The 27,556-nt window shown below is 43.1% G+C and overlaps 3 protein-coding genes across 5 annotated transcripts; 2 read left to right on the forward strand and 1 right to left on the reverse strand.

Annotated features, from left to right (window-relative positions):
* Positions 1 to 2,685: 2,685 nt before the first annotated feature.
* GABARAPL2 (GABA type A receptor associated protein like 2) lies at positions 2,686 to 11,156 on the reverse strand. The gene is made up of 4 exons (XM_032195363.1): positions 10,955 to 11,156; positions 10,562 to 10,617; positions 5,249 to 5,421; positions 2,686 to 3,252 (listed from the first exon to the last, which is right to left on the reverse strand). Exons 1-4 carry the CDS (start codon positions 10,986 to 10,988, stop codon positions 3,162 to 3,164), a joined length of 354 nt encoding a protein of 117 aa, XP_032051254.1. The 5' UTR covers positions 10,989 to 11,156; the 3' UTR covers positions 2,686 to 3,161.
* Positions 11,157 to 11,435: 279 nt separating this feature from the next.
* TMEM231 (transmembrane protein 231) lies at positions 11,436 to 16,694 on the forward strand. Its single transcript, XM_032195362.1, has 7 exons — positions 11,436 to 11,618; positions 11,690 to 11,859; positions 12,734 to 12,862; positions 14,118 to 14,261; positions 14,849 to 14,930; positions 15,064 to 15,169; positions 16,058 to 16,694. Exons 1-7 carry the CDS (start codon positions 11,477 to 11,479, stop codon positions 16,245 to 16,247), a joined length of 963 nt encoding a protein of 320 aa, XP_032051253.1. The 5' UTR covers positions 11,436 to 11,476; the 3' UTR covers positions 16,248 to 16,694.
* Positions 16,695 to 17,285: 591 nt separating this feature from the next.
* On the forward strand, positions 17,286 to 23,749 carry LOC116493873 (carbohydrate sulfotransferase 5-like). 3 transcript variants are annotated; one of them, XM_032195499.1, is made up of 2 exons: positions 17,286 to 17,442; positions 22,466 to 23,749. In XM_032195499.1, the coding sequence occupies exon 2, from the start codon at positions 22,494 to 22,496 to the stop codon at positions 23,673 to 23,675; it is 1,182 nt and encodes a 393-aa protein (XP_032051390.1). In that variant the 5' UTR covers positions 17,286 to 17,442; positions 22,466 to 22,493; the 3' UTR covers positions 23,676 to 23,749. The 3 variants fall into 3 exon arrangements, with proteins under 3 accessions (XP_032051390.1, XP_032051388.1, XP_032051389.1); XM_032195497.1 differs by having other exon boundaries at positions 17,286 to 17,400; XM_032195498.1 differs by lacking the exon at positions 17,286 to 17,442 and adding an exon at positions 19,713 to 20,183.
* Positions 23,750 to 27,556: the final 3,807 nt, after the last annotated feature.

Consider the following 27,556-nt stretch of genomic DNA (forward strand, 5'->3'; position numbering starts at 1 on the left):
GAAGGACCTGGGGGTCCTGGTGGACGACAGGTTGACCATGAGCCAGCAGTGAGCCCTGGTGACCAAGAAAGCCAATGGGATCCTGGTGTGCATTAAAAGGAGAGTGGCCAGCAGGTCAAGGGTTGTGATCCTTCCCCTCTACTGTGCCCTAGTCAGGCCTCACATGGAGTACTGTGTCCAGTTCTGGGCTCCCCGGTACAAAAAAGACAGGGATCTCCTGGAAAGAGTCCAGCAGAGGGCCACTAAGATGATACAGGGCCTATGGGCTGTAGGGTTTCCCCCCTGTGAGGAAAGGCTGAGAGACCTGGGTCTGTTCAGCCTTGAGAAAAGAAGACTGAGAGGGGATCTTTTTAATGTTTACAAATATCTTAAGTGTGGGACAAAGAGGGATTTGGCCAACTTCTCGGTAGTTTGTGGAGACAGGACAAAGGTCAATGGCCACAAAATGGAGCCCAGGAAGTTCCACACCAACATACAAAAGAATTTCTTCACAGTGAGGATGAAGGAGCACTAGAACAGGCTGCCCAGGGAGGTTGTGGAGTCTCCTTCTCTGGAGATATATGAGACCCATCTGGACGCCTACCCGGGTAACCTGCTCGAGGGAACCTGCTTTGGCAAGGGGGTTGGACCCAATGGTCTCTTGAGGTCCCTTCCAACCCCTACAATTCTGTGCTTCTGTGATTCATTCAGTGTATAGACTGAAATGCCTTCTCAGTCCTTAAGGGTTAACAGAAAAGACTATATGGGACCCAGTGTTCTAGACAAACTGCTTTTAATCAATTTACAAGACACACTGTCCTCTCTAAAGGAGAGGTATGCAGTTCAAAAGAAAATCTTTTTCTTGACATTTCAAGTACATTTGCAGATGTAAAGGAATGTATATGTTAGAGCCTTTATCTCTGCATTCTCTGGGATTACTTGGGTACCTGGGCTTCTAAAACCAAACTAATTAAAAATTACAGAGAAGTTAAGAGAGTAATTATGTTTGTTTTTAGAGGCTTATGAGGGGTATTCCAAAAGTCACATGAATCATAACATTGGCAATAAAACCTCATTTTTCCTTGTTTTGGTTAGATATATTTGTGCTAGCATGTAATTAGTTTTCTTGTGCAGTTGTGAGGGCTAAGGTACGTTTTCTTATTAACAGCTAGCAAAAAAAGATAACCACCAAACTTAATACTGTAGACAAACTGTGACATTTCAGCTCAAAGAAAACATTTTTCAGCAGAAAAATGTATTAAAAATCACAGCTGCAACCACTCTAAATTTGAATCAAAATGTTTTGGAGTAAATGGTAATAGTAAGTCCATAGAAAGGGACGGAACGCATTCTGGAAAGAAACTGACGGAATGTTAACTAAGGCATTGCTATACATTGCAGTACTATTTCAAATAATGAAAGGCATACTGAAATTAACTGCACATTCTCAGATGTATTAAGCACATACAGCACTGCTACCGTGACAAGTCCAAATAATACTGTAGTATCAGTGTTTCATAAGCTCCTATCTCTTCAAATGCGGAGTCATTCTGCCAGCACCTCTAAAACCTGTAGTGCTGAACACAATTCCATGCATAAGGTGGCTTCATGAGAATTTTAGTCTAATATGAATTTGATTTAAGCTTACAGAGTGGTAACATTTCCAATGTGTCTGGAAACACTGTAAAAAATAAACTCTTCTACACCATTTAGCATGAAAATCAAGTGATACTTTTATTAAGAACCTAAACCGTAATTAGTGATTCCTTGCTGATTCACAAACTCCGGAGCAATGCTACTCTTCCAACCCGGTGTTGTCTTTTCATATCAGAGCATGAACTCCAGTACTATGCACTTACATGTGGTTTTGTTTGTTTATGCAGTCTTGTAGTTCAGAGCCACAAGCTTGCCTCTGCCTCTTAAGTAGAGGTAGTCATGTAGCTATGGTAAGCCAAATTGGAAGGAAGTTGAGAGCCTCATGAGTAACAGCTTTTTTGGTTTTATGGCAAACCTTTCTGTTTTTGCTGTGCCGTGCCACATGCTTGAGCGAAAGTGCTCATAAAGTATAGGAACAGATCTTGAACTCTTTATCTTGCATGCAGCATTTCTAAGTCTAGCTGTCCATTTCAAGCAAATTAAAGCTATTTTTTCACATACTTGGTTCTGTAAATTCCTTACAATACCTACCAAATTTTTGGTTGGGAAATACATGTATATTTATGTAACTAACTGTAACACAACCACTACTGTTGTTTTTTTTTTTAAAGCTGCTCATGCAACTGTTTTAATCTGAACTCCTTACCAGTTATTTCTCTCTTGGCCACAACTTCATGGACAAATTATTCCTTCCTGTTCTTCAGCTCTCTGGTTTTCTATTTGTATCGTTCCTTCTTCAAGATGCCCTTTCCTTATATGCTATACTTTTTTTCACCTAGGTCCTGCATTCCAAAACCCAACAGTATTTATTCCTCCGCTTATAGCCTGTGCGCTGGCCTGGCTTTTAAACTCCTGATTACATGTAATAGTGCTGAATCTTTTGGTCTTAAGAACTAACAGATAGCTTTTTGTTTATTCCTTCTATCATCAGCAGCATCCCAAATGCTGAGAAGCAGTACAATATCTAGTAAATAATGTAAGCAGTTGTATGCTATCTAGTGAATGATATATAACTGTGGCCAAAGTGAAAGTAAACAAATAACATCACTGTCTGTTTGTGGTAGGAATTTTTATTGTACTTTGTTATTTGAGAAAGGAGAACATACTTCCTTGATTCAACATGATCAGCATCTTGCTACTGCTTAGGATAACCTAGCAAATCCAGTGTTCCCAATACTAATTCAATGTTTTTATTTTTCATAAATTAACTCCTTAAAACAGAATAAATGTGCATTCTTTTCATGTTCTAGTAGCTCCACTACTTTGCTTTATTATTTAATCAATGCCATTAAATGCATCCCCTAAAGAAGTGAGGCTCTGCAAATCCACAGCCATGAGAAAAAAACACACTTTTTTTTTTTTTATAATTTAACAGTCTAATAAAACAAGACCTATAGATACATTAGGAAATAAATCAAGTTACAAATACATGTATATAGAAGAAACCTACGTGGATGTCAGAACAGAAAATGATCAGCTATTTACAAGATACACAGCAGGATGGTATAGTAGCCAAGACCCAACATTCAGAAACCAAATGTGTTCTCTCCACTGTAGGCAACATACAAGAATCCATCTTCATCCTTCTCCTTCTCATAAAGTTGTCCCATAGTTAAGCTTGAAGAGGGAAAAATGAAACAGCTTGCTTGGATCACGACAGTTGCAAATGGTAACAGAATCTCACATAAAGATTAATAAAAGCTAAAATTAAGTCTTATGTATAAATTAAAACACACACACACACAAAAAAAAAAAAAGTTGACTCCTGATTTCACAAAATGATCCTGGGCTCCCTGCAGGACACCTAGATTTCTGTTTCTTGTGTACCTAATAAGTACATCTATGAAAATGCTTCCTTATTTTTATTAGGAATTACTCACTGGATGTATTTCAATTTCTGAATTGTATGTTATTGATGCTGTGACTAATAGCAAGATTAAGAGCCTGGTAGCATCATCCTTCAATGCAGCTGAACTGAAACCTTGCTGCTTGTGTGAAGAACCTAATTTCTCTCTCCATATACTGTAGTCTTGAATGTTCAGATGGTCTTAAGTTCACCAAACTTATGCTGCTTGGACTGTTTCTCCGAGGTCCAGGTTGTTTGGAGGAGTTAAAGCTTTGTCTTCTGTATTCTTAAAAAGTGATGACTTAAAATAGTGCTATTACTAAAATGTGTGGGCAATAAATTCCATGCTAGCTAAAAGCTAGTGTTTTTTTCAGTGGATAAAATTTTGAATGTCTGGACTATTTTTTTTTTTTAACAGGATAGGCATGTGGCCCTTCACAGTTTAAGTAGTCTTTAGTGGGATGCTTTACTGTGAAAAACAGTAACAGAACCAAGCAATTACTTGGCCAGTAAATTGTTCCAACTATCTGTGAACCACAGATGAAACAGGCAGTTGACTTCAGTCAGGTGCACAAGTGGTGCTGCTTCTGCTCACCTTTGACTTCCCAAGATTGTTTGAGAAAAAACTAGTGAACTGGAAGATGCAGACTGAATGTGAGTGATGGGGAAAACAGTCATGGGTTTTTACCCATAAGAAAGGGATGCCACATGAGAGGAACTGGAGAGAGTTGCAGGCAATACTAGAAATAGAAGGAAATTGGAAAATAGTAGATAAACTTCTGGATGAGGAGAGAAGAATGGCAAGAGTTAGTGGTCTATGCAATAAATTTGTCCTACAAGAGAAGTAGCCATTGATCAATAAGATTTTTATCTGCTAACAAAAGTTTACATTTTTCCATTAGCTTGAAGCTTCAGCGCCCTGTATTTCCAGCAGAGATGAGAGATCTCATCATTAATGTGAGATTAGATAATGTGCTGTTTCTTTTCCTTTCCTGTTTGTTGCTAGCAGTTGTATAGCACTAAGAAGATGACACTAATGCATTCCTAATGCTCCCAGAAGAGAGAGCATAGAAAAAGGTTCACAGGTCCCTATTGTGTATCATGAATTAAATAAAAATATTTCTAGCTGAGTCTGGACAAGTTACCTGGGAGTACTGTTACAAAGGTAAGGGTTAGTAAGAAAAATGCTGCATCTAAGCCACATAATGTTACATGCTATTCCTTCAAATATTAAAATAGCTTGTATAGTAAGTAGCTGCTGCTTCTATATATTATTCTGTATGTAGCAGGCAACCATTGCAACTTATTCCAATACAAAAGCAATGTGAAAAACCTTTCTACAGTCATTTTGCATTTCATGCTTATATAAAAAAAAATATAGTGTCATTTCTTTGTGAACTGACAGAGGTAGGTTAATGTTTTTTTCAGAATAATTTATGGTGTTTGCTTTTGAGCACTTAACATGCAACCTTTTTGTTATACTGAGGATTATTTGCCATTGATGATATCAGTGTTGTTCCTACGTTCAACCAAAGATATAATGCCAGAGCTTACCCTCTTGCCATGAAAGTATTGATAATACATTTTGTAGTCACCTTTCCTTTAAGCCTAGCTTGAGAAACAAGATATTTATCACATATGAGGGGGGGAGGGAAGCAGTGAGATTTAAATTGTAAATATGTGCCTTCTAAAAATCACCAAATAAGCCTCAAAAGGAGTTAATGTCCCTCTGATATGGTTCTGAATACCAAGTGAACAGCCTCTTACCTAGACTGCGGGACAGTCTTATCTACAAAGAGGAATATTGCCTTCTCGGAGGGCAGCTGAATCCTCTTCCTGATGATCCACATGAACTGGGCCACAGTGATGTCAGATGGAACTAAGTACTTCCTCTTGTCAATATCAACAATCTGAGATCCTGAGACCTTCTCCACTATGACCTGTAAAATATAAGCGTGAAAGTGAGGCTTTTCTATGAACAGAAGGCTTTGATAAATCACCTGCTCTAACCAAAATCTATCCTCTTTTTAGTTTAGAGATGTTACTCCTTGTGCTGTTACTGCACTGCTTGACAGAGAGTCCTTCCCCAGCTTTCCTGCAGCCACTGGAGGGCTGCTATAGGGTCCCCCCAGAGACTTCTGTTCTGCAGGCTGAACAAATCCAGCTCTCCCAGCCTGTCTTCACAGGAGAGATGCTTCAGCCCTCTGATACAACCTCGTGGCCCTCCTCTGGTCTCACATATTCCTTCCAAATGTATTGGAGTCATGAAAAAATCAACAAGACTGCAGTACTGGTAAATCAGCAGTGGAAAGTGATATGGAGGACCCAGGGAACTACAGGCCTGACCTCGGTGCCCGGAAAGGTGATGGAACAGGTCGTCTTGAATGCAATCACACAATGTAGGTGGGACCACCGGAGGATCAGGCCTAGTCAGCATGGGTTCATGAAAGGCATGTCCTGCATGACCAACCTCATCTCCTTGTATGACCAGGTGACCCAGCTGGTGGATGAGGAAAAGCCTCTTGATGTAGTCTACCTAGACTTCAGCAAGGCCTTTGACACAGTCTCCCACAGTATTCTGGAGAAGCTGGCACCCTATGGCTTGTACAGGTATACTCTTTGCTGGGTTAAAAACTGGCTGGATGTCCATGCCCAGACAGTGGTGGTGAATGGAGTGAAATCCAGCGGGAGAATGGTCACCAGGAGTGATCTCTTGTGGTCAGTGTTGGGGCCCATCCTCTTTAATACCTTTGTTGATGATTTGGATGAGGGAATTGAGTGCACCCTCAGGAAGTTTGCAGGTGACACCAAGTTAGGGGGAAGTGTCGATCTGCCAGAGGGTAGGAAGGCCCTGCAGAGGGACCTGGACGGGATGAGTCAATGGGCAGAGGCCAATGGGATGAGGTTCAACATGGCTCAGTGCCAGGTTCTGCACTTTGGCCACAACAACCCCATGCAGCGCTACAGGCTTGGGGCAGAGTGGCTGGAAAGCTGTGCAGCAGAAAAGGATCTAGGGACAATGATAGATGCTCACCTGAACATGAGTTGGCAGTGTGCCCAGGTGGCCAAGAAGGCCAAGGGCATCCTAGCTAGTATCAGGAATAGAGTAGCCAGCAAGACCAGGTACGTGATTGTCCCCTTGTATTCAGCTCTGGTGAGGCTGCACCTCGAGTACTGTGTTCAGTTTTGGGCTCCTCAGTACAAGGACATCAAGGTCCTGGAACATGTCCAGAGAAGGGCTACAAAGCTGCTGACGGGTCTGGAACACAAGCCCTGTGAGGAGCAGCTGAAGGGATGTGGGATTGTTTAGTTTGGAGAAGAGGAGGCTCAGGGGAGACCTTACTGCTCTCTACAACTGCCTGAAAGGAAGGTTTAGGGAGCTGGGGGTCAGCCTCTTCTCACAGGTAACTAGCAATAGGACTAGAAGGAATGGCCTGAAGTTGCGCCAGGGACGGTTTAGGTTGGAAATTTAGAGACATTTCTTCTCAGAAAGCGTAGTCAGGCATTGGAATGGGTTGTCCAGGGAAGTGGTGGCGTCACCGTCCCTGGGGGTGTTCAAGGAAAGGTTGGACCTGGTGTTTAGGGACATGGGTTAATAGGTGATATTGGCAGTAGGGTGATGGTCTTGAAAGTCTCTTCCGACCTTAATGATTCTGTGATTGTGAAGTCCACTCACTCACTTTGTACATATGCTGCTTATTTTGTCTTTGTCACTATCTCATACACAGAAAGTGGCAGTCATTGATTGAAATTTTGTGTTACATAGAACTGTAGTCTGCAAGGAGCATTCCCTATGCTCTTTTAAAATGTTATATGATAAAATAGTAATCCGCAAACCAAGAAGTAAAGGTTTAATACATACACACCACTTCTACCCATCAAACTTAACTGTCTCCTCTGAACAAAGCCCCAAGTCATTCCTAACACATGACAGAACTGATTGCCTTGATATGGAATATAGCAAAAGGGAAAAAAAAAATAAAATAAAAAAGTCATCAACACTAAAGCAAAAAACAAACAAAAAAATCAGTACTAAGGTAAGAGGGAGAACCACCAGCCTAGTCTAGAATCTAATGTTTTTGACTTCACCTGCTGTTCACAATCCTAAGATGCCAAAATGTCTCTTAGGCTTCTATGTAAAGCATAACTTGATTCACTATTTTTTAAGTATTTTGTATTTATCTGTGCAGTGTACTGCACCATCACAGAATATGTACCAATATCATCACACATGTACCAGGATCTCAGAAACTGTCATGCTAAGTAGAGCAGCAGCCATACTGTAGATAACTTAGTGCAGAGCTGAAGAGACCATGTTATATCTGAATGTAGTCAAAATTCTGATAGAGTTGCAGTGTAAATTGTATAATGTAAGGTTCTAGTTTGCCATAGATCCCATGGTTTGTTTTTTTTTTTTTTTTAAAAAGTGTTTTGCTGCACAGCTTTTGAATTGTCATCCACACTGTCTGGGTTTGCATAATTAATCTGGCAATAATTATTCACCTCCCACAGTTAGGCACTAGGCATTTTAGCCAGGCTGTATGATGAGTCTAGGCAGAGAAAGGAATGCCTGCAGCGTGCCCTGGAGTACCAGTTAGTCTGCCAATGAAGCCAGTTGAGTGCTCCACCAGATTAGCAGAAATGTGCTGTGATGTGATCTTGTCTGTATGCTTCTGACATTCTAAACTTAAACTGATAAATGATCCAGCAGTATATGTTACGTATGATATTATCAACAATACGATTACAGCATCAGTTGGATGAAGTTACAGGATGACAGGGAAGCCATACTAATGAAATGTTGGTTTTAGCTATGTATGAGTTATATATGAGTAAGAGCCAGATGGGATACATAGACTTGGAAAAAAAGATGCCTATGTTAATCACCATTTTAGAATGTCTACAGACTCAGGTTTGCAGTAACATACTGATATTTTTCACTGGACAGCAGAAAAAAAAAAAAAAAAGTTTTATTCTGAATATGCGTAACTGCACTTTAGAGCATACAGTTTGTTCTACCTTATTATTGTTGTCTCACTGATGCTATTCTCCTGTGTTACACTGAACTGACATTACACTATCTTACTTCATATGTTAGGAAGTTAAGAAATTGACCACAGGAAGGCAAGACAGCAAGGTGGTCACAAACAAAGCAAAAAGCAACATATGGGAGGAAGGTGAATTAAGTATAACTTATGGAAAGGACCTGAAGAATGCAGTATGTGGGGAAACAGGGCTGACAAGAGGTTGCTGTGCCTCCGTTGCTTAGCTCTGCACTCCTCATTGCTACAGCATACAGTTAAGGCTCGAGTAAATTTACAAAATACACTATGATCTGGAGAGGGTTCTTTTATTTGGTGCTGTCTACAGAAACAGGATGGTACAGTAGGTGGCCCTTGCAATTTAGTACATGGGAAGGGTGGAGAAGACCAAGACCAGACTGAAAGGAGCATTCAAGCTTTAACATCTGATACTTTAAAAAAAGAGATTGCAATAATCTACCAGGCATTTTAGCTTTACAATGCAGAAGCTGTCGTAATTGGAAGTCAAGGCTATTGGTGAACTGCTTCTAGTAAAACTTGCAGATACCTCTAACCCTTGGATCATGTGATGCCCAGGCAAATTTAAAATAGCAGTGCTTAAGAAGCATGAGTGTCTTTTCAACTCCCATTTTATTTCTAAAGGGTCCAGGCTAGGACAGGGGCTATTCATATGGTATCTCAATACAGCTTAAGATGTTTGAGCTACTGAAATATCTACAAATCCATGGAGCCAGAGACAGCAGCTGAGAACTGCTCTGAAGGTCAGAACCCTCTGACCTACATCATTCTGGATGCAGACTACAGACTGGAAAGAAGAAAACATGCATTAAGTCTGAAAAACACTTTTGATCACTAAATGCAAAAGAATGTATATTTGATACCAACTACTTTGTAAAAGTTAGGTGTCTCAATCTGAAACACCATGCAGATTTTTTTTTATTTTCCTAGACAAAGCATCACAATGGACTTTGAGGTTTAATTCTTGTATCTATTTACACATTGCCATCCGTTCTCGATAAAGTACCACGTAATTCTGACTCATACTATGAGTTCCAATGTCTCTCTTTTTCCTCTAGGGTCGTGAAAGATATTCTGGAAATGCGCAAAAGTATACCTGTAAAGATATATGGTTATTAGCATGCTACAGTCTGTATTAGGTAGTTGGCCAAGTGGAAAATAGCAAGGATTGGATGAGCTTGCCAGACTACAACTGGAGAAGATGCTGTGACTAGGTTTGATTCAGGAAGAGGGAAAGGCAAAATGGTTAGAGGTCTTATCTCTGGTCTGTGCTGTCTACTGGCTAAGGTACTTACGTAGAGGTCAGACAGGAATGTCATTAATTGGCATGTGATCAGATGGAATGTGGAAATTTTACTCTCAAGTATATTAGTTGAGAATGTGAATGTGTTGCTAGATGTTACACAAGAGCATGAAGTATGGTCATTTCACTGACTGAAACATGATAAAGGGGGTTACAGAGTGAAGAAAAGTTATTTGCTATTTAGCAGGCAGCAAGTATTAATGCAGAAAGGAAAAGTCACCACTTGCAATGGCTTTTCAAACAACAGAGTTTACATGAGGTAGGTTCAAGATCAGATTGCTTACAGGTGGATATTAAATAAGGGGAAAATTACAAAACTCATCTAGCCATGATGGATGACTGTCAAGGTGTAATAATTTATTCTCTCCCTGGCACAGAATAAAATCTTCAAGAGACTGAAAGCATAGGGTCTTTACTGAGAATATAATTGCTATTCGAAGAAACCAGGACACTCATAAACCATAGACACGTGGTGAGCATTCAGAAAGTCAGGCACTGTTGCTTACTTGAGAATACGTGTAGGGGTAGAGGAGGGAATGCTGAATTAGTTAAATGTGTTTGGAGCCTCTTTAAAACATCTATGTCACAAAATGGAAGATGAATACACGAAAGATGAATTTACGTAGTAGGATCTGGTCAAAGAAGAGAAGGCAGGATGGGAACAGCTTATCCATCTTCGCCTCTAAGTACCGGAATGAAGATGGCTTGGTTACTCACCGGGACACGGTCAGGGTATTTGGCTCGGATTTTTGCTGACTCGACGCATCTGTGCTCTGTGAACAAAACTCGTAATTAGTCATTGGGATGGTAACAGTATCTATCACCGGTGTCCTAGGCAGAGCCAGCAGCGCTGCAGACATGGGAGCCGGTGGGGGCTGCGGCCGTCCTGCCTCCCTGCGACGAGACCCCAGCTACTCGGGGAGACCGTCCCCGGTTACCGCGCCAGCCTTCGGCGAGGGCCGCAGGGGGCTGTCCGCCCAGAGCCGCGACGACCGGCTCGGGGGCTGCCCGGGGCGTACCGAGTCGGGAGGCCCGGGGCAGATGGCGACGCAGGAGACGGGGCGGCGCAGGGCCGCCGGCGGGCAGCACCGGGCCCGGGCCCGCCCTTACCCAGCGCGTGGTCCTCCTTGAACATCCACTTCATGGCGCGGGCCGGGCAGGAAGCGGAGCCGGCGGCGGCGAGGCCCGAGTGCGGGCGGGCAGGGACTCGTGGCGGGCGGCGGGGCCTGTCGCTGTCACGGTCCCTGTCACAACAACAACAGCCGCGGCTCGGCAGGCGGGACTTCCGGTCGGTTTCCTAGCAACCGCCCGAAACGCAGCGCTTCCGGCCCAGCGCTGGCGGCCGGAGCAGTCTGAACGCCGAGTTCCGAGGCGTTCCCGGGGCGCTGGAGGTCGCGTCCCGGGTCCCGGGGGTCCCGGGGGTCCCGGTGCCGTGGCAAGCGCCCTCGCCCGCGTCCCGCTCCTGTCGCCGGCTGCAACGAGCCGTCCCGGAGCGCGCGAGCCCAATGCTCATTGGCTGCTGCGCCCGTTCCTCCTCGGCGCCCCGGCGCGCTGATAGGCGCTGCGTCCCGTCAGTCCGGCGCCTCGCCGTTGCCGCGGTGAGGGCGAGGGCTGCGGGCGGGCGGGCGCCCGATGGCGGGCGTGGAGCTCTTCTCGCACCCCGCGTTCTACACTCGCTACCGGGCCGGGCTCTGCTCCGCCGCTGCGCTAGCGCTGCTGCTCATCGCCGTGTTCACCTACGTGCCGCCGCTGCTAGTGGCCTACCGCAGCCACGGTGAGCGCCGCTCGGCCCCGCGCGGCCCGGCCCGGCCCGGCGCTGAGGCCCCGCGCTGTGTCTGCCCGCAGGTTTCTGGCTGAAGCAGGGCGCGTACCGTGAGCAGCCCACTGTGCGGTTCCGGTACGAGGTGCTTTTCGTGGCCACCACCGGGCCCGGCCCGGGCAGCTTCTTGGCGTGGAGCACGTTCCCAGCGTTCAACCGGCTCCAGGAGGACAGATTGCGAGTCCCGTTTCTGTCGGTAGGCGTACCGGGCGGTGCTGGCGGGGACGCGGGTCGCGTTGGTGGTGCCTGTGAGCGAGTGGGTGGGCGCGCACCGCTGCCTTCGAGGAGCAGCAGCAGCCTCGTGTTTTGCACCTCACGGTACGAGTCTCTCGGGACGGGTAGTTTTTAATCAGCTCTTTTTTCTTTTTTTTTTTTTTTCTTTTGTCTTTTTCCTTTTTTCTTTTTTCCCTCTCTGTATGATTTATTGCACTCAGAAGCTTGCAGGGGTTCACTGGTAACCCATGGTTTTTAATGCAGGTATGTGCTTTCAAAAGCCTGAAGTCTCTACTCTGCAAACAAATGTTCCTTCTGGGATTCAACAGTAGCAGTTACTTATCTGTGAAAGCTCTGTTACGCCTCCCTGTTATGTTTGCAGATAGCTGAAGAACTGTGCATTTGTCGCACAGAAGCATAGCAAGTCTTGGCTCCCAGCCAGGGATTGTACAAGGCACACAGAAGCTGATAAGAAGCAAGCTGCAAGGGCAGAAGGCAGAAGCTGTGCATTCGCGCAAGATGTGGCAGAAGATCCATCATGCATACCAATGCCAGTATACAGGGAAGATTGCTGGAATGGCATAGGGCAGAAGAGTTCTTATAGGGCCTGATGAACTTTCCCTCCCTGGGGAGCACCCAGGGCATAGTGTTACAAACAAAATTTAGGTTTCTTGCTTGTCTCTAGTCTCATGTCTTTAAATTAGATTTTTATTGTTTTTCCTATGGAATCATTTGATTCCTTTTTATGAATATGTTGCAGGTGTGGAGATCTCCTAGACAATAACTATTCTTTGTATTTCTTTTTAACAGGAAGTTCTTAAGCAAACAAGCAAAACCATTCTTACTGCTTCTTTTAGACTAGGGAGGAAGACAAAAATCAAGATGGCAAAATGGATCAGTTACATTTTAAACTGGAGCTTCCGCTACAATCTACCGAGCATGTACTTGGTGTTCAGCTGATTCTAATCTTTTCCTACCAACTCTATGTGAGCATTTTTCATTTTATTCATTGTGACATATAGGCCCAATATAATATTCCAGCAGTGGTTATGCAAAGCAAGAAAGAATCTTTATGCATTTGAAATTCCTATTCAAAAGATTTATTTTGCTAATATATTTGATTTCCTTCTCTACTGGGTCATTCCTAGTTTCAGTTTGTTACACTGGTATGGTGGTTGGTGTGTGTTTTGTTGTTGTTCTGTGGTTATTTTTTGTTGTTGTTTTTGAAGCTGTACGTCCTCCTATTGGGTTGTGGTGCAGCATAGAGGATAGATCTACAGTAGTAGAGGTTGGAGGGACAGGCTGCTGCGGCATCCTGAAACTCCATAGGTTTTGTTTGTTTAAGAGCTTTTGAAACAATGATAATAATTTGCCAGGATCATCCATACCTCATAGCTGAGAGGGGACAAAAAGGTGTCTCAGGGAGACAAGAACGCTTCTGCTGCCATTGTCTCTCTCTCAGGTGTTAGTGGGATTAATAGCTAGAAGAGTGGATAAAACACCGCTGCACAGAGAAGCCATGGATGCATCCGAAGGCAGCAATAATGTATAGAATAGAGTTTGATGTAGCCAAACAGATGAGGAACTTTTACTTTAGCTTGTCTGAGGGACTCTTGCTGGCTGCAGGTAGACAAGTTTAGCTAAACTAAACTTTCAGCTGAGCTAAAAAAAATTAATAATCTTAAACCCCTGAGATCCAGAGTAAAAGCCTTTACAGTCCTAAATTTATGTGCTGAAGTATTAGTTTAGTCATTAATATCATGTGGAAAGTTCCAGTAGTCACAATGCCTTTGTTTTACAGTAAATTTGAAATTTTCTTTCAGATTGAATGGCTGATGAGGGCAGAGGAATTTCCTTATCAAGCCCTTATTGCAGGGTATTGGTTTTGATGTCTGAATATTTTAAAGTTTACCTTCAATGAATATGTTTAATTATCTGGCTGCTTTTAACATGTTATGGAAAGTCTTTTTTTTTTTTTTTGTCATTAGCCACAAACTGTTGGACTCTGCTGAATTATGTACGGAACTTTTAAAATCAAAGTTAGTTAATCAAGAACTATACTAGTTTATTTTCATATTTCTCACTTGGTCCTCCCTTCTTTAGAATAATGTGATGATCTGAAACCTGGGCATCAATAAAATAAAATCTATGCAGAGGATTTATAGATACAAAGAGTTAGAAAACTGTTTGTGGTTTTGTTTGCTTTTCCTGATTTTTCTTTTCTCATGTTCACTGTTTCAGAGAATGTCAATGCTTGTGATGCAGAGCATGGCTTTTCTTCAGTTTTTTTCTCCTGTACCAGGATCTCAGCTCTATATGAATGGAGACCTGAAACTGAACCAGAGGCAATTACTTAACCACTGTGGACTGGATACCAGATACAATGTGAGGACTTCTTTATTATTATTATTATTATTATTATTTTTGTCTTTTCTCCATTAATTTCCTCCCTTACTAGCACCATAGGTGACACTCTAGTTATTCATACCCGAGGGACCCAAGGAAATGGCTTGAAGCTGCAACGGGGGGGCAGTTCAGGCTGGGTATCAGGAAAAGGTTCTTTACTGAGGGGGTGGTCAGGCACAGGAACAGGCTCCCCAGGGAATGTGTAACAGAACCAAGCCTGCCTCAGTTCAAGAAGCATTTGGACAATGCTCAGACACTTGGTCTGATTTTTTGGGTGGTCCTCTGGGGACTTGATGGACTTGAGTTGGACTTGATGATCTTTGTGGATCCCTTCCAGCTCAGGATATTCTATGATTCTATGTTTGCACAGAGTGGACCGTAGAACTTCTGAACTCTTAAACATTTATTTGTAAGGCTGAAGGGTAGAAGAGAATCTTTTGCCAAGATGTTTAGTGTGACATCTGTGTGCTTTCCTTTCAAGACATGGTTACTTTGCTTAACAAACTCAGTAGGATTACTTTCTTGAAGAGTGGACAAGTAACGTAAATATCTCCTTGTGTCAACAGGTGTCTGTGGTCAATGGCACAAGTCCTTTTGCAGCTGACTATGATCTAACAAACATCATTGCAGCATATCGAGATAGAAATGGTAAGCCTGACTGTACAGCTGCTAATTGCAGCACAGCAGTAGTTAGCATATTGGTAGTTGCTCTTAGAGGATTTAAATTCTGTATTAAGACTGAAAACCCCATTAACTTGGATGTTTTCTTTCCCCATTTTAGTGACGACAGTTTTTTCAGATCCCAACCCTGTTTGGATGACTGGAAGAGCAGCAGATACACCATTCATCATTAATGCTACTATTCATTACCCAGAGGAAGTTATCCTATATCCTTAGAAAACTGCATTAACTGAAACATAATTGGATAGCATTATTCGAGCCTTCATATACAGGCCAAATGAACACTGCTTTCTCCTAGACTTCTTGCTAAACTTTTCCTTTGTTTGCTGAGCATATGCTATAGTTGCAGCGTTAGCTGAATACTTGTTTACCCGTAACTCCGTGTGTGCAACTTCCAGATGGTTCTGCTTACATAACTGTTTTCTGTCTTTACTGGGAACCCCTGCTGCTCTTCACCCTTACTAAAATGACCTTTTAAGGTGGTTTCTGAGCAATTCATAGTGAATCTCATTAGTAAGCCTTGCTTTGGTCCTGCAGTCCCACTTTGTTGTGGATACAGAAGAGAAGTAATGTTTGCTACTGGCAAAGCATGATACTACACTTTCCGACCTAAAGCAAATCAGAAATCTGTATACAAGGTTGGTTCAGCCAATAATAACCCCTGAAGTGGATGTGGCAAATCTGTTACCTATACAGACAGTCCTGAAAACTTTTTGCTCCAAAAGAATGATTTATGTTCTTTACTCGGTTTCTCAGACAAGAACTGGCCCGTGTTTCGAAGAAAATGTATATAGCACATCTCTCACAAGGTTTATTTACCTGCCCGAGTATTACCAATATCTGCTTTCTGGTGAAGCAGGGACAAAATAGACATTTTGCACAGAATTGATTTGAACATCTTCTAGGATAGGTATTTTGCACAGCATTTCTGTGGTAAAATGCTTTTTGAGATTTCTGTGACTCAGCAGCTTTGCAGTTGCCACACAAACTGATGTCTAACAAATTTGGTGCCTTTCCACCTCTGATTCTCTTGTTTAGTTACTGCAGTGGTTGTATGAGAAGTTTCTCCATTAACACTCCTTGACTCTCTTTAAATATCAGCCAGGATTTTGGGAAATCATTAAATTTGCCTGGATCCAATATGTCAGCATTCTCCTTATCTTTCTCTGGGTCTTCGGTAGGATTAAAATGTTTGTGTTCCAGAATCAGGTGTTCACTACAACTCCAATATCATCAGTTCTGCCGTTGTCTCCAGTGTTGTCCTGCAAACAGCATCAGTCCTGAGGAAATGCCTGAGAAAACTTTAAAGAAACCCAGTTCAAAAATCAGTACCTGCTTTTATTATCTGTACACACTTTTTACTTTGAAAGATAGAACTAGGTATGTATGTTCTGAGTACGTTCTCTCCTTGCTCTGTGTTGCTATGACATTATGTAATTTTTCCTTTTTAAAATATGTTAATTCATGCATCTCTGTGGGAACATTTTCGGACTGAAATGGTTAACTTTGGACAGTTAAACAACCCCCCCCTAAAACAGGTAGTCCTTTGTTTTTGATGAGATTATATGGCTACCACAGGAGAGTACAAGAAAAAATATACCTGCATGTGGATCCATAACAGCTAGTATTGAGACTTCCTGAAGCTCCTTTTCTTGGAAGGCTGGCTGTAAGAACTTTTCCTTTAGCTTGCTAAGCAGCAGTAAATAAAAATTCCACTGCAGTCCAACACCATGCTACTGCACAGAACTACCGTGTATGCACTTGTCAGAGAGCAATCTAAACCTCGTTCACTGAGGACAGACTGAGAGGCACGCTAAAATAAGTTTGCTTTCTGGAAGTGTCTCGTTAGGAGAAAAAGTAAGTAGTGGGTTAAAAGTCTCACAATAAAAGATAAAAGCGGGTTTGGAAATGTCTGGGGGCGCGAGTATTAAGAGCATGCCTCAGGGGCGCTGCCAGATTGAAAACGCCTCCGCGCTCGTTTAAGGAGCCGAGCGGCCTGCGGCGGGCGGCACAACCCGGCTCCGGTGCAGGGCTCGCGCCAGGCCGCTAACGGCACCGCGGCTGGGCTGCGGGCGTCGAACCCGGCGGGCCCGGGCCCCTCGAGAGCGCCGTGGGGGGTGCGGGGGCACGGCCCGGGCTGGCAGCGTGGCAGCGGAGCGGCTGCGGTGGGGCTCCCCGGACCCTGCGAGCGGACGGCTGCGGGCAGCGGGGGCGTGCCCGGCCCGCTGCCCCCTGCCGCGCCGGTCCCGCTTGGGCGGCCGGGGGCGGGGCGGGCGGCCCCTGTCAGGCGGGTCCCTGCCGGGGATGCTCCAGCGCGGGGCGGATCGGCGCCTTCCCGGGCTCCTCCCGCTGCCGCGGCGCCTTGGCCACGTCTGAAAGAGGCCCATTGTCTCCGTGGGGAGCGCGGATGCTCGCGGTGCCGGGAGGCGGCGGGGAGGTACGGCCGGGCCGGCGGGGGCGGAGGGCGTCCCGCAGGGAGGTACGGCCGGCGAGCCGGGCGGGCGGGGGGTCCGCGGCGAGGACGGGCCCTTCCTCGCCGTCCGCCGGCAGCGCCCGCGGCCCGGCGAAGCGGAGCGCTCTCTTTCAGCCGCTCGCGCTGCAGGACTGGGCGGCCGGTGGCTTGGCGGCGGGGCTCCGCGCGGTGCCGCGGTGCGGTCGGTTGCGATCAAGGGGACGCTGCTGAAAATGTGCTTTTTTTTTTTTTTTTTCCATCCTGTCCTTTACTTCCCTAGAGAATATGGCTGATCCGAGTCAAGGTGTTTTTGCCGGAATTAGACTGTTAAATCAGGTGCTGTAGAGAGCATTTCCTGCCGTTCCGGGAAGTCCCTTCCCACTTTTCTGCAGTGTCCAGCCTCTGTGTGTAGGTGAAAGCGGCGTGTAGGAGGAACGACCTTGTCATAGTTTCTTACTTGGAACGGTTGCTTCCGTGGGGCTCTGCGCAGCGCGCCTCTGCCCTCGCGTCCCCGGCCGCTCCGGGCCGCCGCCGCCCTGGTGCTGGCAAAGCCCGCGGCGGGGGAACGATCGGTCACCGCAGGTGTCCCCACGGCCCCAGTTTTGCCATCCTTAGAAACAGTCGGTATTCCCAACGCAGATCTGAAGACACGAGGTCTGCTCAGTCGCAGTCTTGTTTTCTAGCAGCTGAAGACACCTTGTGATCCTCAGCATGGAAAAGTAGGTGTTGTAGGGCTATGCCTTGACACTGCCGTTTGTTCAGGGTGTACAACTTTATGTAACTCCAAACCGTTTTGGCCAAAAAAAACCCATCTTATATACATATATACATATATATATATACACACACACATATATAAAACTTTTATAGTTATATCATGAAATCTGTGGTATGTTTCATTACATTATGAAGTATTACATTACATTATGAAGTATTTAAGCTTGATGGTTACCTGGGAGTGACTCTTCCATGTCTTTTACCACTAAATTGTAAAAGAAACGCTGTTTTCAAAAGCAGAAATAGCACCATCAGCTAAAATGATAATATAATGTCAGAATTTAAAACATCTGATTATGGTTCCTTTAATGTAGTTTAATTATTTCTGTTGTACTTTCACTGTTAGGTTAAAATAATCAAACAGGCAATCCATTCAATGATTTAGCAATCAACAACTATTGGAAATACTTTTAACTCTTTTTGAAGTACTAGTGGTTATAGAAGACACCCTCTAAGCTTTTTAAATTACTATTATTATTATTATTATTATTTTTTTTTTTTACCACACATTGTTGACAATACAGCAAGCTTTTGTCTTGTGAAGATGTTCCATTTCCAGTTATGGAATACCATTGTTAAGCAATGTTTTGTCAGCCGTGTGATTTATAGGAAGAATTACTGTAATGTTGTGCTTTGTTCTCGGATCTGTTTTGTAATGTTCATGCATTTTCACTGTTTCAAGCAGCAAAATTGTTTCTAATGTAAGCTCACAGAAGCAATTCTGGTGGTGGTGATTTTGTTTTGGTTTGTTTTCTCTTATACACATCGGTGTAATGTCTTACATCTGAAGTATGTAATGAGTAACACCTCCATAAAACATAGACCTCCAAGTGATCTTTGCTCAATTTATCAAGCCATGCACAAACATTTTCCTATCAATTCTATAAAAGGCATGACACTTACTAGTATGATCATTTTCACAGTCAGTTCTGAGGTGTACCGTGGTGAATTATAAGTACATAAATCTTACGTACATTCAACTCTAATGTTTGGTCTGAAAGTCAGCATTTAGTGTATGACAGTCATACAGGACAAAATAATTTTCTGCTATTAAAAGCCACAGGATATAATACATTATTGGATATTCATTCAAATTTGTATTTTTGCATTTTGTGGAAGTTAAACTTATTTCTTTGTAATCTATAAAGACTTTGGCTTTAAAAAAATACTTCATACATACAAGCTGTTTTAAAAGCAAGTGTGCTTGAAATGTTCTTAGACACAAAATGGCTGGGGAAGACTTTGGCAAAGACAGCTATGATTCAGTTGCTCAGAACTTATTTTGTGGGAGCAGGTACTTGTAATTCTTCCCTCAGCTGTTTTCAGTTCTTTGCTTTATTCTAGCCCAAATTTTCAGTTTTCCTGCAACAAACCCAGATCTTTTTGTTCTGAGAGAGTCTTTCATGCCAGTCTTTTGCCCCAGGTCAGAGAGCCCATATGCGCTGCTCTCTTTCTGTCTTTAGTATAATATAATAGGAGGATTTTTTTTCTTTTTTTTTTTTTAACTCTAAAATTAATTTTTGTTCATTTTCAGGTTGAATTCTGTACTTAAAGGAAGTTCACTCAACAGTAATGCTGTTCCCAGACTGCAAAGATGTTTGCTTGATTACAATATTACTTGTCTCATGTGACAAATCCCTCATGTGATAAGTCCTTAAAAGCATGAGTTAAATGATCATCCTCTGCACAAATTATTTCTTCCCTTCTCCATATTTTGGTACCATTTTAGGTCTGAAAAGTGCTCTGTTAATACCATTGTAACTGTTATTAAAATAATTTATGCCTAGCAGCATCTTTATGTATAAAAGTGTATATTGTGATACCAACTATTGTGATACTTCAAATTTTGCAGAGACGTGAATGGTGTGAGGCAACTTGATGTCCTTATCAATCAGATTTTCTACTTCTTGCAGCACCATTGCCACTTCTGTTCATTCTGGTCTCATGAGCGAATGAGAAGGTGCTTGCTAAAGGATCTGGTCACCGAGAAGGTATCTGAAGTTGCAGTAATGGACAGGAAGTCCAGCTGCTGTTGTGCTCCCTTTCAGCCCTTGGTTCATATTCATCCTGGACATAGTCCCGGGCAGCCTGTTCTGAGTGTCCCTGCTTGAGCAGGAGTTTGACCAGAAGACCTCCCGAAGTCCCTTCCAACCCCAACCATTCAGTGATACTAACCATGGTCCTTTAATCACCGTTTTGACGGGGCAAAAGACTTGCAGTAGCTTAATGAAAAACACGTGTTTGTTTTGTTTTGTTTTGTTTTATTTTGTTTTGTTTTGTTTTGTTTCACAGAAGCTGTGTGAGCTTATACCTTTCACTGTTCATTTGTACTTTGTAAGCTTGGCAATTAGCTGTGTGGTTCCGTAAAGTGAGTAGTGACCCAGGAGGCTTGAGGGACCCGATCATAAGGGAGGCCTAGTATAACTCCACCTGAAAAGTATATGTAAATAATTTGATGACACAATTATGCACTAGATGTTCAAAAGGTCTAATCATTGATAACATAAATATCTGAGTGAATGGCTCGAGATGTATTTTGTTGGCAGCTATGATCAGGCTCCTCCTTTCGTAACTATGCCTTTTTTCCCCCCTTCCTTGTGCCAGCTCCAGTACTGTTATGTACAGTGTTGCATTGCTTAGACACTAAAGAGCTAGGTTAAAAAAAATGAGTGATTAGTTCTCTTCCAAGCTAGCAGACTGAAGTGGCTTAGCAGAGTGTCTGATAAGCATTAGGAACTATGCAAGGGAGGCTTAATGGGCCTTGGGTTTCATCTTCAGAGGTGCTGTTGCAGGCATGTGTCATGGATATTGGTGCAGCATTGATGCAAATGTGGAGTCACTGGACAAAATGCCTCAATGGGCAGCGTAACAAAATTGGGGATATCCATGGTTTTAGAGATATATAAATGCTTTTGCGTAGCTACAGAATGATATTATGTGATGAAGAAGGGAACGTAATAAAACAGTGAAAAGGCATTTTTAGCTGAGTAGGTGAATATAAAGAGTATGTAATGCAAGTGAAAGACGGAAGTTTGGGAGAAAAAAAAATATTTCTGCTCTTTTCCTTGGCTTAAAAACAAAAGTTTAGTAGCAAAACTGTGTTCATTTAAAATAGCGTTTATATCCTGATGAGACATTTGGGCAGTGGAAAGAGCTGAAACTGCCTGTTTTTACCATCTCTTTTAATTAACCATTTATTTCAGCTTTCAGTACTAGTAAATAGTCTTTTTCATGTTTTATAATGCTAGCACTAAGAACTTAGCTCATGTATTACCTCAAATGGTTTTGCATCTGTATTTGCTAGTCTGCATTATTTGTTTTCAACAGTCCAGAGTGTTTCGGTATATCTGCCATTCATTGTAACAAGAAAAAAAAATACGTTTAAATGCAGTTAGATAGTAAATACTTCCACATAAAAGCCTTGATATGGTCTTCATACCTGAGAATTCATGTTTCCCTAAAACCCAGCCTGTTAACATACTAACTGCTTTCAAGTGGAATCTGCAAAAGTGAGAGTACAAAGTCAGGTGCCAAAAATCTCTAGGAAAAAGTTGTGAGGAGTGCATGTAGCTAATTCTAACTCAAAAATGGATAGTTCCTTAATCACTCATGGGGAATATGCACTCCATACAAAAGGCATGCATCCACTGCTTGTCCCGTACAACATTTATAGCCAGAAGCTGTTTGAGGTTGCAAGTTTACACCCATCTCCTGTAATTTTGAAAAACAGGATGTTGTGCACTATCATCAGTTGGTTTAGTGTCCTACTGTCACCACAGGGCGCAACACTTAGAGTTAACGAGAAGATTATTTTAATTTCAGTACCTGCAGTTGCTAATGTTCCCATCTAGCAATAAAAACCCTTGTTAGACTGAGATTGAAATACAGTGGAGTGGAGTGACTAAGATTTTCTTTTTCCTTGGCAGCATTTCCCAGAATCCAAGCTGAGACCATTTTATATTTTTTATTATTTTTTTTTCCAGCAGTTGAGCAGCCTCAACACAAGGTTTCTTCACTACTTCAAACCTTCACTACAAACTTACTTCTACTGTGATCTTGCTGTAGTGCATTTCTTTCTTTCTGTTTTCAACACCCATCCATCTGCAGATGTTCTCCTCCAAATACCACTGACAAAGGAACCTAATAGTGCTGAATTATGTATATGAACATTTAAAGAAAGGTCTTACTAATGCAAGAGTTTGTATTGTGTAAGTTTTATCATTGTTATGCCATAGCATCAACAGCTCACCAGCATTTTCCTTCTCTTTTTCAGCTTTTTTAATTGCTTTTCCTCAGTGAGAATGGCAAGGATTCGGATCTCTAGCACAATTGTTATACTTTTTGTTATGGTTCAGACTGGATTCTTAGTCTTCATGTATGCCCGGTACAGTAGCTTCATGCTTCAGTCTGAGGAGAAACCGTCTCAAGTCCACATCCTCATTCTCTCCTCCTGGCGGTCAGGATCTTCTTTTGTTGGTCAGCTTTTCAGCCAGCACCCCAGTGTCTTCTACCTGATGGAGCCTGCCTGGCACGTATGGGTTACGATGTATCAGAACAGTGCGAAGGTCTTGCACATGGCAGTGCGGGACCTAGTCAGGTCGGTCTTTCTGTGTGACATGTCTGTGTTTGATGCTTACATGCCTTGGAAAAGAAACTTATCTGATCTTTTCCAGTGGGCAGTGAGTCGAGCTCTATGTTCAGCTCCTGCTTGTGACTCCTTTCAACGTACTGACATAACCAGTGAAATGGCATGCAAGACTCTATGTGGACGGTACCCATTCACCAAGGTGGAGGAAGCCTGTAAAACTTACAGCCATGTTGTCATCAAGGAGGTTCGTTTTTTTGACTTGAAGGTCCTCTACCCACTTCTCACTGATCCATCCCTGAACCTCAAAATCATTCACCTGGTCCGTGACCCCAGGGCAGTTGTCAAGTCACGAGAACAATCAGTCAAAGCATTAGCCCGTGACAATGGAATTGTTCTGAGTACCAATGGCACTAAAGTGGAAGATAGCAAATACAAAGTAATGCAAGAGATTTGTAGAAGTCACGTTCAGATTTATGAAACAGCTACTCTAAAACCACCTAGTTTCCTTAAAGATCGCTATCTGATGATCCGTTTTGAAGATCTGGTGAGAGATCCATTATCAGAAATCTCAGAAATGTATAAATTTGCAGATCTTAGTTTGACGCCCACACTCAAAAGTTGGGTCTATAACATCACACATGGACAGGGGCCAGGAAAAAAAAAGGAAGCCTTCAAAATCACGTCTCGAGATGCAGTCAATGTTTCCCAGGCCTGGAGAAATGTTCTTTCATTCCAGAAAATTAAGAAAATACAGGAAGTTTGCAAAGGTGCTATAAACATGCTTGGCTATCAGCTAGTGGATTCAGAAAAAGAACAAAGAGATCTGTCACTGGATTTAGTGTTGCCAAGAAGACAAAACCAATTCAGCTGGTCATCATTTAATCCAAAGAACTAAGACGTTACTTTGAAAGATGGGGGTGAGTGGTGGGGAGTATTTATCTATTGTGCAGTACATAAGTAATTTGAAAATCCCTGTCTGATGAGTTTAATTAGCTTCCTGTCTGATGGTTTTCCAAGTAGTGTAAGCAGTTTTTTTTTTTTTTTTTTTTTCCTCCTGAGTTTTGTACACTACGAAACAAACAACAACAAAAACACAAGAAATGCAGCAAGGTACTTTTGCGATTGCAAATTTACAACAGAACTGGGCTGTTCTCATCATTGTTTTAAAAATATAATTTAAATACTTTGTATTAAAGAAGTTTAATAAGTGATCCTTGATAATAGTTTACATCTAGTTCTGTGTTTTAAATACTCAAGAATTTCTGTCTTTAATTTGTGTATAGGAAACAAAGTAGAAACTGATTTCACTTTTTTACCTAGAATCACTTGACTTTTTTCTTTTGTTCTAAAGTTGTGCGGTTGTGTATTTTTTAGGCTTCCTTTGATGCTTTTAATTTCAACATAAATGTTCTTCAAGTGCTGGGATAACAGCAGTCGTTCTGTTTTAAAAGGCTTAAGCAGTAGTTTCACATACTGATAGATTTCTTAGAGCTTTTACTGGAATGTCAGATTTTGTAGTCAGATATTTGAATGGAAGTTGGCAGAGAGCTCTATTCTTGGGATGGAAAAAAAAAAAAAGAAAAGAGGTAAAGAAACTTTGTGGGGAGTCTCTGTGGAAATATGTGGAATATAATGGTGTCCTAATTGTGCGTTTTAATGCTGTGACAGAGTAGGCACATGCTTGATTCCACAAATGCAATTTACATCATTATCCCCTTTCTTCCACACAACAGGTATTATTATTGAAGGTCACTGAGAAACGTAAGGTGTCTTTTTTAATACAATACATCTGTATTAAAAGCCAGCTGTGCTTACAGGGAGGGCACCCAATGCAAAATGGACATGCTCTGATGTGACCGCAGTCCCAGTGGTAGGGTGTCCCTTTGCCCAGGCTGCCTGTCTCTGGCTACCTCCTCCACTCTTTTTGCCTCACAGCTCCATGCTGGGACTCTTCTTTCTTCATTCTCCACCATTGGACACTGCAAAAAGGAAGGAGGATGCTGTGAGATGTGACCAGAGCTGGCTGCTGGGCCTGAAGGACAGTGGGATGCCCACCGTGTAGGGAGGTACCCCCAGGGCTACATCTCAGGAACCCTCCTTGCGCACACGTGAGGCCCACAACACTTATTTTCTCCTCTGCTTAGACATCCTAGTCGTGTCCCCCCCCCCCCCCAAACACACACACTTCCCAAGGACCTGCGTGTTCTGCTCAGGACCCTCCTGAGGTCCTGCAGGTCTTTCACATTTGTGCAGCAGCATCCTTTCCAGCTTGTACTGTGTTGCTATTTGTTCCATGCCCTCTCTGAGGACACCCACTGCCTTCTCAGATCCTGAGGTTTTTTTGTTTCTTAACTGTATGTCAGAGGGCATGCAGCCAGGCTGACCATAGTGTGTGGCATGCTCAGCAGTAAAAGCTGGGGCAAAGATGGGGGGTTGGAGTGGACATTGGACTCCTTACTTTGCTTGTGTGTGATGCTTTTTCTGTGCCCATTAAGCTGTCTTAACCTCAACACGTGGCTTTCCTTGCTTGCACCTTTCTGATTCTCGTTCCCCACCTTGGGAGGGGAAGCAAGCAAGGGTCTGCCAGGGGCTCAGGGCTGTCTGGGGCAGCTAACCCACACCCATTTTCTAAACACCCATACTTTTTGTTACTTCTTAGTTTTGAATATGTTTTAATGAAAATGCTTAGGAGTATGCTTTAAAGTCGTGGAGGTGTTCGTGCTTTGAGGAAAAAGTTGCACTGACTTCTTAAACGCCTTCCAAAAGGACCGTAACTCCTAGGGGCGGCTCGGGTGGCAGTCATTGGCCAAAGAGCACACTGGCAGCTTGGACCTTGGATGCAAGTGCAAGGTGTTTCCTAAGTATGACATATACCCCCTTCTGGAGTTTACCTGTCTAGCATCAATTTGCCTCCAACAGATTTTGGTACTCCCAAGAAGACTGGGATAAAAGAAAGCGCGTGTGCCTCAGCACTGCAGAATTTTATTCTGCAGACAAAATTAATTGTTCTGTGGTTAAGTTTTCTGGTAGCTTGTATTTGGCAGAAAGCACTTAGAAACACATTTAGCTTGCTTCCAAACATGTAAAGAGCAAGTCCTGTTACCTTTAGGGTAGTGCTAATTTTTCCTTAGGCCGGAAAAGGTAGGAAGATACCACCTGCTACAAGCTTTGTTAAGAGAGGACCGAGCATACCCGGACCTTCTTAAAAAAAAAAAACAAATTCCTCTTACTCTTTTGTTCAAAGGTAATGTTGTGAATCACAGAAAATGCAACGAAGACTGGAGCACCTGCACGTAATTAATATTTTCCTTTTAAACGGTAATATGCCAGTAGTAAGTGGCTCTTCAGATAATTTTATTTTCGGTTGTTCTCATTTAAAAACAGTCTCCTGCTCCTTTAACAGCTTTCTTTTAAAAGACAAGTTGAAGTTGTGCTGGCGTTAACAAGCTCTTCACAAGGTACTGGGGCTGTCCTGAGGATTCCACTTGACCAGCCAGCAGAAGAGGCAGGGAAACATACTTACGTTGATGGCCTGAACTTCTCTTCCTATTACTCTTTTTAGTACTAGCCAGCGTGTGTGAGACATCTTTTCCTTCTCCTGTGAAGCAGTGGGCTGGTCTTTCTGGAAGAGGTTGTTTGACCATTGGAATTACACCAGTGAGATTCAAGAAGGAAATTAAATCCAAAAGCAGCAGCGTATCTTTATTACTACGTTAAGTGAGAAAGTGACACGTGGAACGAACTCGTTATAAACAATTCTGAACTCTTTTTCTTAGCGGGAACGTACTTATCTGTACCGTTGAACGTACTTGGGGGGGAAGAAAAAAAAAAACAAACAAAAACCAAACCACAGTAGTACCTTGGAATACATAGGGCGATTCATCCCTTCAGGATCATTACACGGCAGCTGTATGTCACCACAATACGCCTCTTTTGCTTAATGGTGGACTTCTAAGAGGGAATTTACTTGGGTCAGGTATACTGTGTGTATGTGGTTTTATGCGTGTAGAACTGCCTGTACTACACTATCTCTTAAATAGGCGGTGGTAAGAGGAGACAGCTTTCTTCTAGTAGATTCTTATTTAAGTTTCTTTAGTGATTCCGGGGGCACTCACTTGACCGTGATGTGCCTGAGCAGGGCCTGTGACCTGGTTAGCATCTAAACCTCCTCCTCTGTGGTACAACTGTCTGCTAAATTAGTTACAGAAAGATGGTGACTTTAACTCAGACAGTTCTCTCTTACCTCGCTATTGTTTTATCTGGATAATTTGAATTTGGATTAGAGCGGCGGAGGGAAAAGATGCCTTACGCTGAAACGGACGCGAGTCTGTGAGAAGAAAGCCAGGCGTCCTTGGAGACTGTGCCAATGAAAAGGCGAAGAAAAATGAGTGGAATAAATCTCAGTGCACGTAGTCCTGCATCCCGAAGGGAGCACAGAAGGAAGGTTGCTTGCTTAGAAGAGCAGTGGATGCTTCGTGCCCGCCTTAAAGAGAATATTAACAGAGAGAATTCTTTGTAAGACAAGCTGCCCCGCGGGGTGTGGGTAGCAAATATGTTGGAAAAAATACAGCTACAAGCTCCGAATGGCACAGTAGGCGAGCTGTGATCCGCCCGACAAGGCCTCCCGCGGGCGCCCTCTGCCGCCACCTGCTGGTGGGAAAGGGGTACTGCAGGCGGCCGAGGGGCGCGCATGCGCGGTGGCGCCGGCGGGCGCCCTCTGCCGCCACCTGCTGCTGTTATTCGGGTACTGCAGGCAGCCGGGGGGGCGCATGCGCG

The sequence above is a fragment of the Aythya fuligula genome, chromosome 12 (genome assembly GCF_009819795.1).
Source record: "Aythya fuligula isolate bAytFul2 chromosome 12, bAytFul2.pri, whole genome shotgun sequence".
NCBI lineage: Eukaryota > Metazoa > Chordata > Aves > Anseriformes > Anatidae > Aythya > Aythya fuligula.